General features: G+C 45.6%; 1 protein-coding gene across 6 annotated transcripts in view; it reads left to right on the top strand.

Moving 5' to 3' along the window:
* The window catches only part of PALM2AKAP2 (PALM2 and AKAP2 fusion), a 277,857-nt gene that overhangs the window by 249,384 nt on the left and 10,798 nt on the right, over positions 1-17,675 (top strand). For all 6 annotated transcript variants that reach the window (XM_072860628.1, XM_072860627.1, XM_072860626.1 and 3 more), the window contains 2 exons: positions 3,564-5,955; positions 14,235-14,413. In XM_072860628.1, coding sequence (XP_072716729.1) covers positions 3,564-5,955; positions 14,235-14,413 — 2,571 coding nt within the window. The remainder of the gene's footprint in view (positions 1-3,563; positions 5,956-14,234; positions 14,414-17,675) is intronic.

Here is a 17,675-nt window from a genome sequence, read left to right as displayed (position 1 = left end):
AACACTTACACTTTTGTAGATGAAGAATTCAACCAAGGAAGAAATATGCTAATAATTCTCTAAGCTGCTAATAACTGCAGTTTACTAAAGTGCAGCAGCATTGTAGAAATGACACTAATTACCCCGTTGCATCTTGACTTAAACAGAAATGAATGCTCATTCAGAGACTGTGTAAATGTAACAGTAACTTCTGGAAAATCTTCGTCTAGATGAGCAATGTATGGGAATCACTGTGAACGCTGTGTTGCTGACTACAATTAGGATTGAATGCAGCCCTTTTCCCATTTACAGGCCTTTGTAATGGTGCAGGCTTTGAAAAGCCTTCTCCCTGTAGGCGGCAAATGCAAAGCTGTTGGTACATACTTATCACCGAGGAGCAAAAGCAGCCCCCTGGCAAGCTCGCCTCCTTCTGCCCAACAGCCGAGGCAGGGGGTCTGTGTGCATCCCACCACCCTCCTCCTCCAAGCCTCTTCCCACCCATGGTGTCATCATCCCAACGTGTGCCACTTTCCCAGACCCAGCCAGTTATCCTGGACAGGATCTGTGGCCTGGACTGTCTTGAAAAGCTTTATTTTGTCAGCTGCTTCCATCCTTATGATCTTCTCCGTTATCTTCTTCACGTAATTCGTCAGTAGATTGACTTCTCCTCGTAGGCATGTCCGGAGCATGCTCTCATTGCCTTGACCTCACGAAATTGTCCCAGATTCTGCCAGAGTGTGTTGAGGGAAAAACTGGGTGGTTTTTCAATCGTATTTTTTTCCTCCTCTACCATTCCTCCCTGGCTTCTCTGCCCTGCTGGGAGCCCTCCTCCTTGCTCAGTCACTAATCCCCAGCAAAGAAAGGCTCCCTCCCATAAGTAGCAATGTTTCCTCCTAGGTTTTACTGCATAATTGTCTGTCTTACTACTTAATTACATATGCCACACTAATTGCACAGACACATGCACTTTCAGAATTACGTACTGTCATAAATGTGTGGCCTGATTAGACAGTTATGTCTATATGCCTCAATTGTGAGCTATGGATTGCAGCTATGATGAGAGGATAGGCTCTTGCTCATTTAGAAATTGGTAAAATACTGCGCCTGTGGTTCTGTTCCCTAACTTGAATACCCAAACGTGGTATGATCTGAAATAGTTCATACATTAAAGCAGTGATGGAAGTAGACGTGCTTTAGTGAATGGGGTCTCTGGGACAACCGGGGGCATATTCCCAGCTGCCTGGCATGGAGGTCCTAGAAGCACAGGACTGGGGGGCCCTTCAGCTCTGGCTCAGCTCTGCAGGGAGATGTGTTTCAGTGGCCGGGGTGCACAGCTTCATTACCTGATTTTCTGCGTCCGTTGAAGATGTGTTCTTGCAGCTACAGAGGACATGTAGTTAGCTACCAATGTCACTAGTGGCTTTGATCTGTCTGATTAGAAGCAAATGTTAGCAGGAGCATGACAGCATACTCATGGTTTGCATGAAAGGGGACAGCCAGCAGACCTGCATTGATGTTTATGTCCCTTTGCACAGACTGCTCCAGGTAGCAACATCCCCCGTTTTGCACCTGCAAGTCAGGCAGGGGAGATTTAAACCCAAATATCAGAAAGGAATTGCAGTCTTAGTTCTGTCACCTGAGTACCCATTGTGTCATGATACCTGGAGCTCTGCAGGCAAATCAAGAGCAGTTCTTGCCCTTTCAGATTAAAAGAAAGTTTATTCTTTCATTCCTGCTGCGCCCACTCAAAAAAGTAAGGACTTTTTATACTGGTTGTTCTGTATTTGTTTGCAGAACATCTGGTTTCTTGAATATTATCTTTAATAGGACTAAAGAAGAAACTGTCCACATTTAGATATATACATGGTGAAAAGTGTAATATGCTTTAAGAAAAGCACTGCTAGAAACTTCAGTTGGAGAATTTCTAGGTTCAACAAAAAGTGAAATACAAGTACAACCAGTGAAGTATGCCAAGTAAAATACAGAGACAAAAGCAGGTTCGTTCGTTGGTTGTTTTTAAAGGTTTTTCCCAATGTTTAAGCACAATTCAGTTGTACACAGCTGAAGCCAACATTGTGTTCAGCTGTGTACGACTACATAATTGGACAGAAAACTCTTTCAAAGTGCTTTTAGAAAGAGAGGTCTTCTGGCTGGCTGGCTATAATTCCTTAAGGTGTGTCAAATGCATTTTACTGCCTATATAAACCCAGAGGCAATGTGATTGTTCAGGTCACTGGTAAGTTCCGTTGTGCTCCTAGCTGGTCATCTGCAGTGTGTATTAATAGTATGCAGGATAAGGGACAGCAAGGTTGGGGGTGGCTAGCAGACAAGAGTGCCCTTGTTGGGTGGCTGTAGTCATACAGCAGCCGCTGAGTTCACAGGGTTCGATCAGTGCTCTTTGCTTCCCAAGCCTGTGCCTCGCACATAGAAACATGTGGAAGGGGAGCTGAATACCTCAGATATCAAGTTTCTGTTTTAAAATGTTAGTCAAAGTGAATAGATATGTCACTTTTGGTTTTCAGGAGTTAGGAAGAGTTAGGAAGAGATAGCAAGTTCTTTTTGAAGAATAATGTTCGAAATATCATCTTCTTTTCTTCTGGTGCTTCCTTTTTTTGCCTTTCAGCAGTAGAGAATTATTGAGAAATTCATTGACATGTTACCAGCTTAATCAAAAGGTCCTTCGGACTTTACTCACGGGATGTTCAGTAGGCTGCTTGATGGGTAAAATCTGCCCATACCAGAACATGAACAGTGTTTCTTTCAATACCCTCCTTGAGAGAAGAGGGAACACATCAGGGAGAAATATGAATCCAGCACATCTGCACTGCAGATCAAAGCAGTGGGAGGAAGGAGACCATGACTCTTGTCCCTGTCATGCTCCTTGTGGTGGTCTTCATGCCATGGAAGTTGCAAATGCTTCCTGTCTCCCAGGTCCAGTTGCGTGTGGGTTTCCGTGTGGGCTGGAGAAAGACCCCGTGTCTTCCCAGCACTGTGTAATTGTACCCCGTGTTTGATGACCAGGATTGATCCACTGAGAAATGAACATTCCCTGCTGTTGCCACATCCTTTTTCCTAATTTGGGATGAATCGCCTACTCTTCCTGCATGTTAGCATCTGTTTCTGCAAAAGGGGGACAGTAATACTTTTCATCTGTAGAAGCATTACGAGATTTCCTTTAGGTGCAGAAAGCATTTTTAAAATACCAAGATGATAGGTGTTGTGTGCTGCATGTGCAAACCTTTGAAGAACCTAAACTGCCAAGCCATTAATAACTTGGAAATCCAAAGCTCATTTTTAGTGGCAAACCAGGACACAGGCGTGAAATAATGACAAAGTGAGGATAGTAAGCAGATGAGAAATACTTAAATGAAAGTTTGTTGTTTTAGTGCCTTGTCCAGCTTATGGTAAGGTAACCGTCTATTTTTTGTGTTAATGATTTGCCTTGCCTTCCCACGCTCTGAGGGGCTGCTTTAATCTCAAGTTTAAGAAGTGCTGGGATTTGCTTTCCAGATGGTGTTTGCCCTGCGTAAAATAAAATGTTGCTTTTTAGGACTTCATCATAGTTTTGTTCTGTTTTATTTTAGAAATCTTCCAGAATCCCTGAGGATGACATCAGGTTGAGAAAAAACAGAGACCAAAACTGTGCCAATTTCTTGGAGCCAGCTACTGTGCTTGCTACAAAGGAAGAGAAAATGGAAATTGAAGTTCCAGTTTCTGAACATAAAAGCATCACCACAGTGGCTTCACCACATCCCATAGACAATCCAACCCACTTCTTTTCCCCTGCTGCCAGCCACAATGGACTTAAGGACAGGCACGAATCTCTAGACAGTGAAGTTGCTAAAGAGATCAGATACCTAGATGAAGTGCTGGAGGCAAATTGCTGTGATTCTGCTGCAGATAATACCTTTAATGGGACATCTTCCCCTGAACCAAGTGCAGTCTCCATTATGGATGGCTCAGAAGCATCTGTTAATGTCAATAATGATTCAGTACCCAGTGAAAGGGAAGAAAATGTAGCCAACAAGCAGGCACCCTTGGTAGTTGAACCACATGAAGCTAGCATAACAGATGAGAACCTGAAATCTAATGGCCATTCCTTGGGTGGACTGAAGGAAGACACTAGGGAAAGTCTGAAGGTGCCAGGAAGTCCCACTTCTTCAAACAGTTCTAGAAGATCCTCTAAGGATGAAGAAACAACTCTTACAACCCTTAAGAAAGAGGCTAAGTTTGAACTACGAGCCTTCCATGAAGACAAAAAGCCCTCAAAGCTCTTTGAAGATGAGGAAGAGAAGGAAAAATACAGGGTCCGCAAAGTGAGACCATCAGAGGAAATGATGGAACTTGAAAAGGAAAGAAGGGAACTCATTAAAAGCCAGGCTGTCAAGAAAAACCCCAGCATTGCTGCCAAATGGTGGAACCCTCCCCAAGAGAAGACCCTGGAGGATCAACTGGATGAAGAGCATCTGGAGTCCCACAAGAAGTACAAGGAGCGCAAGGAGAGACAGCAGCAGCAAGGTGCAACACCAACATCTCCCAAACAAGTCAGCTGCTCCTTTGTACCACCAGAGCCAGTCAATATCAAGAAAGAGGATATTGTCACAGAGCAAATTGACTTCTCAGCTGCCAGAAAGCAGTTCCAGCTGATGGAGCATTCAGGTCCACCTCAGGGTCAAGCCCCACCAAGGCGGTCAGGAACACCCAAAATGTTCTCCATCAAACCCTTCTACAAAAGCCTCAATTCTCCGCATGTAGACAGACCACTGTCCTCCATGACAAGACCTGTTTCAGTGTGTGGGCAAACAGGACAGCTTGAGGGTAACAATGCCACTGTTGTCAAAGCACAGAAGGTCTCCTGTACCTCAGAAGATGATACAAGTGCTCAGACTACCACTGCTGACCCAGTAAGAGAGTTACCGTGCAGTGATAGCCCCAGAGCTGGACAGGCCTCAAAACTGTGGGCGGAGGATGGAGAATTCATGAGTGCAAGAGCGGTCTTCACTGTGGTGAAGGATGATGGACAGGGCGTGCTAGACCAGTTCCCAAAGTCAGCCAGCGCCTCTTCCCCTCCAGAGGAGCTCGACTCCGGTTTGGATGACTTGTCTGTCAGGTCTCAGGATACCACCGTCCTGGAGACCCTTTCCAATGACTTCAGCATGGATAACATCAGCGACAGTGGTGCCTCCAACGAGACCATGAGTGCCCTGCAGGAAAGCTCACTGGCTGATTTCTCCCTGCCACAGACCCCGCAGGCCGACACTCCGGCGGAATGCAGCAGCGAAGGCATCTCCAAGTCGTTCAGCGACCCAGGCTGTGACTCGCCCTCCTCCGCCTTGGCAGACTCCATGCTGATTGACAACCAGCTGGAGTACCACGCTGGCCTGCTGGTTCAAAATGCCATCCAACAAGCCATAGCCGAGCAGGCAGATAAAGCAAACCGCAAGGAAGAAGAAATCCCAGCAGGGAAAGAGATCTCGGTCAAAGAGCAGCCAGCCACCATTGGGACAGCTCCAGCCTCCAAGGAGCAGCAGAACCCAATGTTTGAGCCACCCCAGGTGTCTTCACCTGTTCAAGAAAAAAGGGACACCATACCAAAGACTTCAAAAGAGGAGGACTCAGGACTCAGGGAAGGGAAGAGTTTGCAGCAGTCACCCGTGTACTCAGCCAGCCAGCCATTTCTTGTGGAGGAAAATAGGCATGAAGTCAGCTATTTCAGCAAGTATTCAGAGGCAGCTGAGCTGAGGAGCACTGCCTCCATCCTGGCCACGCAGGAGCCTGAAGTGACCGTGGGCCCTTTCAAGTTACGGTCGAGGAAGCAGAGGACTTTGTCGATGATAGAAGAAGAGATCAGAGCTGCCCAGGAACGAGAAGAGGAGCTGAAGAGGCAGCGGCAAGGTCTGCAGGTGGCACCGAGCCCTGTTATGAAGAGCGCACCACCCATGCCCACCAGAACTGTGTCTTACAAAACTGCACCAGGTAAGAGCCCAAAGCGTCAGAGAGGAAGTGAAATGTGACTGAGGGGTCAGGTCAGATTCAGTTTTACGTCATTTTTGAGCGGATACATTGTTTTGCAGGGGGTGGGAGGGTTGTCATGACTTCATCTGTCTGGAAGCTGCAGGCAGGAGGAGGGCATGGGACAACCCAACTATCTGTCTGTGAGCACACCTGAGGACATTTTTGTTTTTTTCCCATAGAAACGTACGTACAGAAGTAACGTACGTACCCTGCTGACTGTCATTAGAAAACCCTGCGCTCTATTCATCCCCTGCCACACTGTAGCGTGACATGTCTGTCGCTGTGCTGCTCAGACCACCCACTGAAATTTAGGATCGTCATAAGGAAGGACAGCAGCAGCTTTTGCAGCTGTGTGGCTATTTGAAAGACAAATGTAGAAAGCATTTTTAACAGGCTTTCTGTTCTCTTGCACGTCATTAAGGAAGTGCAAAGGTAGTGGGGATTTGCAGATTTTGGGATCTTGCATCAGATTTCTTTTTGTGCGTGTCTCTTTTCCTTTCTGTTTTCAGGTATTTCTTGGTCTTCTTAATGAAGTTTGTCTGGTAAAAAGATCTCCAGAGCTGTGAGTTGCCATGTATTTCAGCTGGTGTCATTCACTACTGAATTAAACAGGCGTCACAAACGAAATCCTTAATAGATTCAGTAGAAGTCCTCCTCTGACTGATCAGCTTCTGGGTCCTTGTGGTGGCATTCACAGCAGTTAGAGCATATCACTCTCATCCTTCCCCTTTTAAAAAAATAAAATCAAGCACTCATGCCTTCTTAATATAACATAAAAAAAGAAATCTAAAAAAAAATAAGAAACACATGCCAGGCTAATTTCTGTAGTGATGTAGTGTGTAGTGATGTAGTTGTGTAGTGATTTTTATGAGTATAGACCGACATATGCTTTGTAAGTACTTAGAAGTTTTTATTAACAGTGATCATTGTGAAGAAGTATTAATTTTACCCAGAGTACTTAAGTTCCATCCTTATTTCCACTAGTGTAAATCTGAGCCAGTGACGCTTCCAAAAATTGTGCAGGGTAATCCTTTTCTTTTGAAAGTCATAGCAAACTTGAATAAGGTCTGGATTTAGTCCATTACCCAGTCTGATTGTGAACTTGGAATGTTATGCAGCACATAAATAGCTAATACTTGTTTTTGTTCCCTCTGCAAAGAGGATGATTTTAACCTGTGTTATTTGCCAAAAAATGTAGCAGATGTTGATAATTTCTTTGAAGTTCTGTTGTTATTACTCCTATAGAACTGCATTTTTGAGAGGAAATCTCCATAAACTGAGGTGTTTCGAGCAATGTCTGATAAGATGTGAGAGGCAGGGCACCATAGAGCTCAGCTAGGAGGACTCGTGTAAAGGTGTGCTCATGACTGCTTTCAAAAACACCATCATCTGTAGCTACAAGTGCTCAAAGTGAGGCTGATAATGGTTGCTTTTTACTCTCAAGTGATGTTGGAAGGGCTGCTGATACTAATGCTTATTTTAACGGAGCATCTGGGAAAACAGTGTACTTCTCGTTCTTATTTCTCTACACAAGGCATTTACTTTGTGTCTGATGTTAAAATGTTCATTGTAAATTACATTCTAGTGAGAATGATAAACTTGTATTTATAATTAATCATTCCAGACAGTTTCCTTTAAATGTCCAACTGCCATATGTTCAAGAAAGAAAATTGGGATCTATTAGCCAATGACTCAAGCTACTGCAATTTGCAGCTGGTGACAAGGCAAAGAATTAATTTCTAGGAAAAGATGAATATGTGGCAATGCGTAAGGATGTCATTGATCAAAAAAAACACAAAGAGCATTGCCAAAGTCATTCTTAAATCTTCTACTTTCCTTGCTTTCCAAACAGTGGATGTGCTCAGCAGAGCTCTCAGCTGGAGGAAATTAGCTTGGCACCCTTAGCGTTGCAGGGTGCATACCCTCAGCTCATCTCATCCTTGCTGTCACTTTAGCCAGCTGTTAAAGCTTGCAGGCATCCTTAAAAATAAAGAGAAGGGATACCATGCAACCCCTTGGAAGATCACAGCAACTTTCCTTTTATTTTCATATTTACAGCACCTTTTCAATAGTTACAAAAACAGAGGCAAAAGGTGATTCAGCAGAGGCAACAAAATCTAGCTGTAAAGCTTCATTGCGGACAGTTACAGAGGTGATTTACAGAGCAGAAAAGAAAATCTACTTGTGGTAGGCACAGTAAGGAATATGCTGTAGAACATGTCTGATACTATAGTCTGAATATCTAGTTCCAATAATAATAATGAAACAGAGGTAGTTCTGTCATCAAATTGCCTTTCCCAAAGAAAGAATTGACACTCTTCTTTTAACATCAGGATACCTCAGCAGAAAGGGATTAGGTGATCAAGTCTAAATTTGAAAAAACTGTTGCTAATCCTTAAGTGGGGAAGTGTAAACTCACCAGAACTCTTTTGAGGAGGTGCAGGAATTAACTTAATTAGCAATGGCCTGCCTATCGGGTTGCTTTTTGGTGGTGGACTGGGCAGAGTAACTTTACTAGGACTCCTAATGGTCCCTGGTTATTTATTATTCCTGCTCCCCTTCACTGCTTTGAACTGTCGTTATGTGGGTAACAAAAACAGAAACGACAAAAAAGGACTGCAGTGAACTGAACTGCTATTTTGGCTGAAGTGTGGAAGATTAACACAATTCATGTGGGTGTATGTGTGAAATAATTGCTAATTACTTTAGATAGCAAACAGGCTGTTTTTGCCACCCTGACATACAACTTTCATACAACTGACAGTAGCACTAAACTTGGTGTCTGCCAACCACCCAGCACAAGCCAATACGGTTCCTAGTAATAAACTTCTGTACTGCTGACAAGTATCCTTTAAAGTTGTTTGGGATGCTTCAAAGCATTCTTTTAACCCATCTCGGATCACTTGAGCAAGACACAGAGTAATTTCAGTGGAGCAACAACTAAGTGTTGTGTGCACACAGGACAAGACCTTCTCCAGGGTACTCCTGGAAATGTGAAGGGAAGAACCTATGCAAACTCCTTTCCCAAAAAGCTGGGTTTCCTGCATGAGGAAATCCAAGAAAGACCAAAAAAAATGCTTGAGCCTGGCTAAATGGAGAGTCATGGTGGATCCCAAAATATTTGTGGAGCTGTATTTAAATTTGAGTGTTGTTTTGCTGCAGCACCTGCTGCACTTGGTGAGATGTTGAGCAGCTGCATAGCAAGCCAGTGGTTTTCTTGTACAATGTGCGGGTGGTATACCATCCCTCCTGGGCAGAGCAGCTGGGGCTGTTTGATAGTTTATTTGAACAGGATGATGAGTGTGTGACATGAGAGGATCCAGCATACGTTTGGTGGTGTAGTTCCCGTGTTCCTTTTATTAGGAGTACTTAGACTATGAAGAACTTGTGTCTAACTTCCTGTAGTGCCTGGCTCAAGTAATCCTGTTCATCAAAGGAGGTGTGAAAATCATTACATGAGGGGTCATGGTTCAGTGAAGGCTTTTCTGTTGGAGAGAAACCCTTTGTGAATATTTGCTGTCTCATGACGAGGCATGGGGGAATCCCTAACACAAGAAGCCATGCCTGGGAGAAGCTTTCCTGAAGCTGCCACATCTGCCTTTTTGGTGTTTGTCACCAAAACATTGCCAGGTGAGGCAGAAGGCACGTTGCACACCATGCACTTGTCTGCAGGGATGCAGACCCATCTGTATGCCTATCTGGGAGAGCTGCCCACCAAGCGGTCATCTTCTGTTGTCCTCAGCTGATGAAATGAACTAGATGAGAGAATTTCAGTGGATGGCAAAAGCCCAGAGGGGGAGCTGCAGTTTAGAGATGCAAGTGATCAGGTGCCTTTAAATTTCAGGTAACTGTTCCCTCCAAATAGTGAGGGGCGTGCGTGTGCTGTCTTGTTCTTTCTTCTCCTTGCTTAGTCCTCCTGAGTGACAGCTGTGGAGCATAAGCCTCTGTCAGAGGAGCCACTTCAGCCTGAAAACCATTTCCCACTTTCATTTTTCACTAGTAAATACCTACACTAAGGAAACTTCTCAGGTTCAGCTGCAGCCTGAAGATACTTTTTGTACGGTGGGAGGAGAATCAGAAACTTTGCTGCAAGGTATTTTTAATATTTGTGGCCATTGCAAAATTTTTAATGCCCCGTATACAAGTAAAGAATAAGAATCGGGTGTAATACATATGCATGAAGCCCTTTTTAAAATGAGAATTTTGAGAAAGGCTAGAGCAGAAATGGAGCCTTGGGAGTTTATGGAAAATACTGTTTCCTTACCCCTTCACAAGCACCGGTATGAAAAAAGCGAAGTTCATAATTCTCTTCAAGGATTCCTCTGGAGTGCTCATCACTCATCCCCTGAACACCTGCAGGAGTGCCTTAACAGCATACTAACCCAGCTCATTTGTCATTTGCTCTCTTATTCCCTCCCTAGTGGAGAATGTATATGAAGTGACAGGATCTTCGAGAGGTTCTTTTTATAATGTTTGCTTGTTTGTGTGTTTGCATATTCATGTTGCTGACTTGGTGTTCAGGAAGACCAAAGAAGCCCACCTTTCACCTGCAGTGGTAATGATGCTCCATGTTACCAGAGGGGCATTTTTTTTACATACTTCAACTATCCCCTGACTTCAGCACAGGCTAGTCTCCTAAAACAATCTGTCTTGCTGAAAACCTTATTTTGAAAAGTTTTCTCTGCTGTGCAGATGTCTTAAAAATGCCAACAGCATCTGTAAAATAGTTGCTTTTACTTGTGTGAAGCCCCGTTCTTCCCATCTCCTTTGTACTTATATGTTAACTTATGTTGACATTATATGATGGCCCTTGGTACCTGCTGGTTGCTTAGTGGTGACTCAGGCCTTTATCCCAGGGCCTTGCCTCGGTCATTCTTTCTTCTTGATATTGCAGCAAATCAGCTGAGCATCCAGCTTCAAGCAGTCAGCTTGCAGTGAGTGCTTGGACACCCATCAGGCTCCACAGGGTGGATAAGTCACCATCGCAACCCCTCTTGCTCCCAGAGCTGTGCAGAGGTTTTGGTTAGGAGAAAGCTAATCTGTCCCCAGCTCTTGCACGTCTTTGATTTTGCAGAGGGGTGTCAGGTGATGTCTTGCAACCACCAGCCTGGGACACAGCAGCAGCTGCCCCTTCCCTGAGATTTCCTTTCCCCTCCCCAGGGCTTAGAAAGAGCGTTCTCCATAGGAGCAGCTCCTGCCTGCCCCAAATACCACAAGAGGCAGGAAATTAAGAGCAATCAAATTCCAGGAGCTTCCTACTAGATCCCTGGAGCCAGAGAGTGGAGGGAGCCATCACCAGAACTGAAGCCACAGAACATTTTTTGGAGTCCCTCTGAAAGAGGAGAAAAATGTAAATGCGTAGGTGAAGACTTGGGATGCTATAGCCTGTACTCATCTTGCAACAGCTCTAAAGGTGACCTCAGGGGACTACCTTCCCCTGGATGGGAAGACACTGCTGATAACTACTGTTAACTTGCAAGTGTGACCATCAGGCTGCAGTTTTTGCTGGTGTCCTGCAAGTGTGACCCTTTTTCCATTTGAGCCAGAGCACAGTTCCTTTATTACTCAGCTTGGATTTGGGCAAGGACCACCAGCAGTGTCTGTGCGCATCAGGGCATGGGACTGCAGAAGTAGAAAGTGCTATGATCATCATGTCTCGTGATGCTTTTATGCTGAATGACTCTTCTGCCTGAGAACAGTACCTTACCTGGATGAAAATCTGCCAGGAGAAAATTAACCCAGCAACATTTCTAACACTATCCGAACTGGCAGAATAGGTCTGCACTGGACTGGAGCTCTGCATCAGGTTCAGGGAGTTTTTCTGTGGTTGTTCTGAGAGCCCTGAAGCCTCAGACACCCCGTCATCTAACCACAACCTCAATGATGGTTGCGCTGGTTGCTTGCCTTTCTGCCACTGTTGGCACTGGTAGGACCTCTCTCTTCCACCTGCCTACCTGTTCTCACAAAATTTTTAGGAACTTGAAAGAGACACTTACCCCTCTATGAAAAGTATTTGAAATAATGCTGGTGAATTCTGAATTTTTAGTGGAATCCAAACACTTACACAGAGAAAATGGTTGTATAAGCATAATTTCTTGTGGATAGTAACCAACAAACCACTGTTTTCCTGTGGGCAAATCTTGTTTCTACCTTGACTTCTATATTTGTGAAAGGGGAACTCAGTCACTGTTCATGGTGACACTGCCCAGCATGCCAGGAACAGTTGCATGTTGCTGCAGGGTTGCTGCTACGTACAGAAATTGATGGGCCCTCCATCCAGGGAGGGTGGATCTGCTCAGAGATACCCCTTTCTAAAATGCAGATCCCCAAAACCTATGGTTTGCATTGTTTTCCAGGGGAGTGGGGTGGAAGGAGCTCTTTGCAGGTATGAGGCTTGTCCATAGGTCTGAGCATCCTGTGATGGTCTGCATCCCTGGGGCAAAGCACAAAAGCTGGGTGACATCTGAGGAGCCTGATTCTTCCTGCGTTACTTGCATACATCCAAGACGGTTACTTATTAGTGTAAGAATGAAGTAGTACAGCAAGATATCTGACCCTTAATCAGGCTTTTTATTTTCAGCAGGCTTTTTTACCCACTGGACCTAATGGGCAAGGTGATGGTTGTTCTTTCTTTCTCCTGCTGAGCAGTCCAAGCTGTCATGCGCGAGTGCAGCTGGGCAGCTCAGGACCTGCTGTTGGCCCGTGCTTTGGCAGCGTAACTCCTGCTTGTCTGTGGAACTGATGCTGGTGCAACTCACAGGAGAACCTGGGCCTATAGAAACTCCCCCTCCAGTCTCTGGTGGGGTGATTTAGCGGTGACGAATTCCCAGCCGCATCCCTGCACCGGCCAGCTTAAGCTAAGCCTGTAACGAGAAACTAGTGGTGCTGGGTTTTTCCATAATGTTCAGAAATGAAACAAGCCTGGCAAGGGGATTTCTTGTAAAAGACCTCTGCAGTGTCGACTCATGTTTCACTTCTCCCTTCAAGAATAAATCCTGCTGATTCTTACAGGAGGTTTCAAGGCTGCTCTCTAGTGGCTACCACTGTCATGATGCTTTTTGGAGAAGCAGATAGGGTTTTCATTTGTCTCAGCAAGAGGAGGTTTCATGAAAATCTGCACGATCCTTCTGGTTACTTCACTTATTTATAGGGGGTTTGGGGTGGGGGTTTTTTTCTCCTTTTTTTCTTTCCCATCCATTGAACTGTCTTATTTCAAAGAGCTGCCATGCCATGAAAAAGGGAAGCTGATTTTTGTTTAGCATTGCTTTCTCCTGTTATAGCTGAGGACCCCTGCACCTTATTCCCACGCCCATGACCTGCCACCATCGTCCTCATTCTTCCCACCGGGACCAGCTGGATGGCTCACCCCGGATCAGCGCCTGGTGATGAGAAACGCAGGCTGTCCTCCGTGGAGAAGGGTGGGTTGTCCACCCCCTGAGCTCTCCCGCAGCTCATTGCAATGGTCTCCTTGCTCTGGCCTGCCTTTTACCCAGCTGTTCAGCTGGGGTCAGTCTGCCTAAAACAGGCTCCCCTGGGTGAAATGGGCTCAGTCAGAGAGCAGCCTGACTTCTCTCTGACTTTCCTCCCCCCAGGAGACTGAAGGTCCCTGCCTGAACGAGGGGTGTGTGGGACGGAGACCCCATCCTGCTCTGCCACGTCTCCCTCCAGCAGCACCCTCTGCCACTTGCAGGAAACAGCTGCAGGGAAGACTAGCACCAGGGGCAAACCCAAAGCCTTTCACACTTACAAAGCAGATTAAAAGCACTGGAAGAAGAGGAAAAAGCCAGCAACGCTTAACAAGATGCCTTCTTTCGTATGCAGTGGTGGCACCCTGTGCGTTGTATAGTCTGAGCCAGAAAAAAAGTCACCCTGCAGTTTTCCAGAATCTTACGAACATTTCCAGATCACCGAAATGTGTCCTGTAGGAGAGAACGGGGGTAATTCAGCCATATACTACTGTAAATAATAGTGGTGGGTTAAATTTGCATTGTATCATTTGGTACATCTTCTAGGTTTCATAAAAAGATTTTGTAGTTTTTTGGTGTAGAGCATTTCAGGAAGAGGGAGAGTATTTTAAAAGCCCGTGACCATCCTGATTTACCAGATTGTTTCATAAACTTCATTCCAAACCGTTTCTTCATTCAAACCCTGCTGAAAATGCTTCTCCAGTTGTCATCTTTTGCAAACAACTTGTGAATCCTTCAGCTTAGAAGGGGTCATTCCTTTTCATGTCATTGCAGGAAAGATAGAGAAGATCAAGCCTCCTCCATCCCCCACCACAGAAGGCCCTGTCTCGCAGTCCGACCCACCACCCGAGGAACCTGCGGGAGCCCAGCGACCCAAGAACCTGATGCAGACCCTCATGGAGGATTATGAAACACACAAAACTAAGAGACGAGAAAGGATGGACGACAGCAGTGTAAGTGTACTTTTCCTGTTTGCTCTGTGATAGAGACGATGACATGTGAGAACCAACATTCAGACAACAAAAATATTTCTTTCCCAAGAATCTGCTCACATCACCTTGCAAGTGTGTAAGGATTTTAACACGTTGTAAGGACCAGTGTGTTTGAAATGGAAGCATAAGGGCCAATGGAGAGGAAGAGAGAGAGTCACTGCAAATATCAAAGCCAACTCATATTAGGTTTATTTTTAATTAATTAAGTTAATTAATAATAAGGGCAGTGGGTAGCTGCCCTGCAATTGGTGGATTCTATTAATTCATGCATCACCAAGACCCTGAAATGGCTTATTTTAGCAGCTTTTTGAACTTTGTGGATCAAGCATGTATTCATGCCTGTGTTCGTAGACTCCCGAAGTCCCATCACACTGTGCTCAGGATTCAGTGTAAGTGGATAACTTCCCTAGAAACCACGCCTTGCAGAATTGGATTGGGAATGTCTCAGAAATTAACTTGGATCCTTCAACGGGCAGCATGCTGTTTCCCGCTGGATTTGTTGTCTTTCTTCCGCACACAGAAAATCAGCCAGAATTTCAGTTTGTGAAATGGGTGCCTGCATTTCAGTCATTACTGTAGTAGAGTTTAACACAATTAAGGTGTTCTTTATTGGAGGCACTAATAAGAAGAGCTATGAATTTCATAGCTGGAAGTATCAAAATTCAGGTGCATCCATTATACAACCTATTTCCCAACAGAGCACAAGGTGTTTCTTATTCAGACTCATTATTACTGTGGGCAATGAGTGCAGAAGATAGTGAGATATAAGTGTGATATAAAACTTCTTAAATGGACACAGCGTTTGCTGAAGCAGCCATAGTCCTCCAGGCATTTCCCAGAGATGTCAGAATGATGACCCCAGCACCAAGGAGCTCGTGCCCCAAACAAATTGCTTTCTAGTAATGTTCATTAAAGATAGAGTCTCATTAGGTAAGTGAAGTTAGTGTAAGTCTCATTAGGTAAGTGAAGAAGAAGTAAGTGAAGGTTTGTAACAGAGAATCATAGAATCATTAAGGTTGGAAAAGACCTCTAAGATCATCGAGTCCAACCATCATCCCAGCGCCTCCATGCCTACTAAACCATGTCCCAAAGTGCCACATCTACACATTTTTTGAACTCCTCCAGGGATGGTGACTCCACCACCTCTCTGGGCAGCCTGTTCTAATGCTTGACTACCCTTTCAGTGAAGACATTTTTCCTAATATCCAGTCTAAACCTTCCCTGGTGCAACTTGAGGCCATCTCCTCTCATCCTATCACTTGTTACCTGGGAGAAGAGACCGATCCTCACCTCGCTGCAACCTCCTTTCAGGTAGTTGTAGAGAGTGATAAGGTCTCCCCTCAGCCTCCTTTTCTCCAGGCTAAACAACCCCAGTTCCCTCAGCCGCTCCCCATCAGCCTTGTGCTCCAGACCCTTCACCAGCTTCGTTGCCCTTCTCTGGACACGCTCCAGCCCCTCAATGTCTCTCTTGTAGGGAGGGGCCCAAAACTGAACACAGTATTCGAGGTGCGGCCGCATCAGTGCCGAGTACAGGGGCAGGGTCACTGCCCTACTGCTGCTGGCCACACTAGTTCTGATACAAGCCTTGGCCTTGGCTTTCTTGGCCACCTGGGCACACTGCCGAATACTGAATGCTGCAGTAGTCCAGCAGCTTTTAATCATTACTGGTGACTATTGCACAGTAGCATCAGATACTTAAAATCAGAAGGAATGCAATGTGGAGGGGTCCTGTTGCATTTCTGCTGGTTAACTAAAATATAGTAGGAGAGCTGATTCAAAATGTAAACAGATTTCCAGTGCACTTTCTGGTCCCTTCTTCTACTGAAGCCATTGAAAAACAAGATCTCGTCATCCATCAGGCTCGTGCTGCCACATAGGAAGCCAGCTCTTGCACAGGAGCGTGCCTTGTTCTGGCAGCGGCATCTTGGGGCCGCATCCTGGGAAGGAGCTGCTCTCTGGTTTCCCCTCCCTCCCCAAAGCACCCAGTGAAATGGGGTGGCTCCACCTGCTCCGGTGGGTGCTGTTTTCTGGCATCTCCCCAGAGGATCACTTTCCATGACAGGCTCTCAGAGCCTTGCAGGAGACTTGTCACACCCTCATGCCCTTTGCAGAAGCTGGGAGGAACTTTATAAAAAGAGGGGCATAAAACTCTTGCTGTGCAAACCAGAACTGGTCCTTGGGAGTCCCGCAGCGAGCGTCTGTCAGCCTGGTGGCTCGAAACCTCGGCACGGCGGAGAAGCTGCTCTGCTAAAGAGGTGACACTCAGCTGGTACTCACCCTGTGCTTTTCCTCCACCCCCGTGAAGAGCCCAGCCCATGAAGCATTGTCTTGTGGCTGAAATCTTCTCCCATGGCTATGATGGTCACATGCCATTTGTTGTGCATGTTGTAGCACACAAAAGACATGTAAGATGTCATTAGACCTAACTCCCTCCGCTCAGTTACCCGAGTGCAACTCCTCAGGTGCTTTAGAGCTGCACATGTGCCACCTAGAAAGGAGGCTGGCCATGATTGCAGCCTCTTCTGCGGTTCGAGGTGAGCCCTGACGTCCTGGCTGCTGCGCTGGTCTGGGCAGCGTCGGACCGAAGAGGTGTTCTCTGGGTGCCATCTCGGCTGTCTGCTGCTGCTAAAGCTGCCCGGGCACTGACTGCCCGAAGATGCACTGCCAGAGCATTGGTGTCGGTCAGACGTGTGGGATGGATCCTTTTCTGGGACAAATTGTCAAGGCTGCAGTGAATTTACAGAGCCCCAGTGCACACGGAAGTCCCTCGGTGTTGTGGTTTGTTGTCATTCTCCTCTTCTCTAAGCCCATTGCATACAGCCAAACAAGATTCACATTCTTGCTGCTGCCTACCCAAAATCCTATTAGAGAGCAGTGTCCTGCAGAGCCCAGGGAGAGCTTCCTCGACCAGCAGGAGTGTTTTGTTTCTCTTCCCTGCCTTTTTCTGCTCTCCTTTGGTAAAAAACTCCCACCATTGACAGGGGAAAGCTAATTCAAATAAGAAGTGCTGCACTTGTACCACCACAATATTAGTTTGAGCTAATATTTTACATTCCAGGCTAAGCAATGATTATTTAAACAACAAATAGCTTTGATTTGTCAGCAGAGGACATTTGACCGTGTGCTCAGGAAAAAGATTTCTGTAACTAACGAAACAAAAGAGCACATCACCAACCTCTTTTTAAAAACATTTGAAATATAGTGGGGAAAGGACCATAACTGA

This window comes from Ciconia boyciana, chromosome 4 (assembly GCF_034638445.1).
Source record: "Ciconia boyciana chromosome 4, ASM3463844v1, whole genome shotgun sequence".
Lineage (NCBI taxonomy): Eukaryota > Metazoa > Chordata > Aves > Ciconiiformes > Ciconiidae > Ciconia > Ciconia boyciana.
This window is presented reverse-complemented; position numbering and strand designations above follow the sequence as displayed.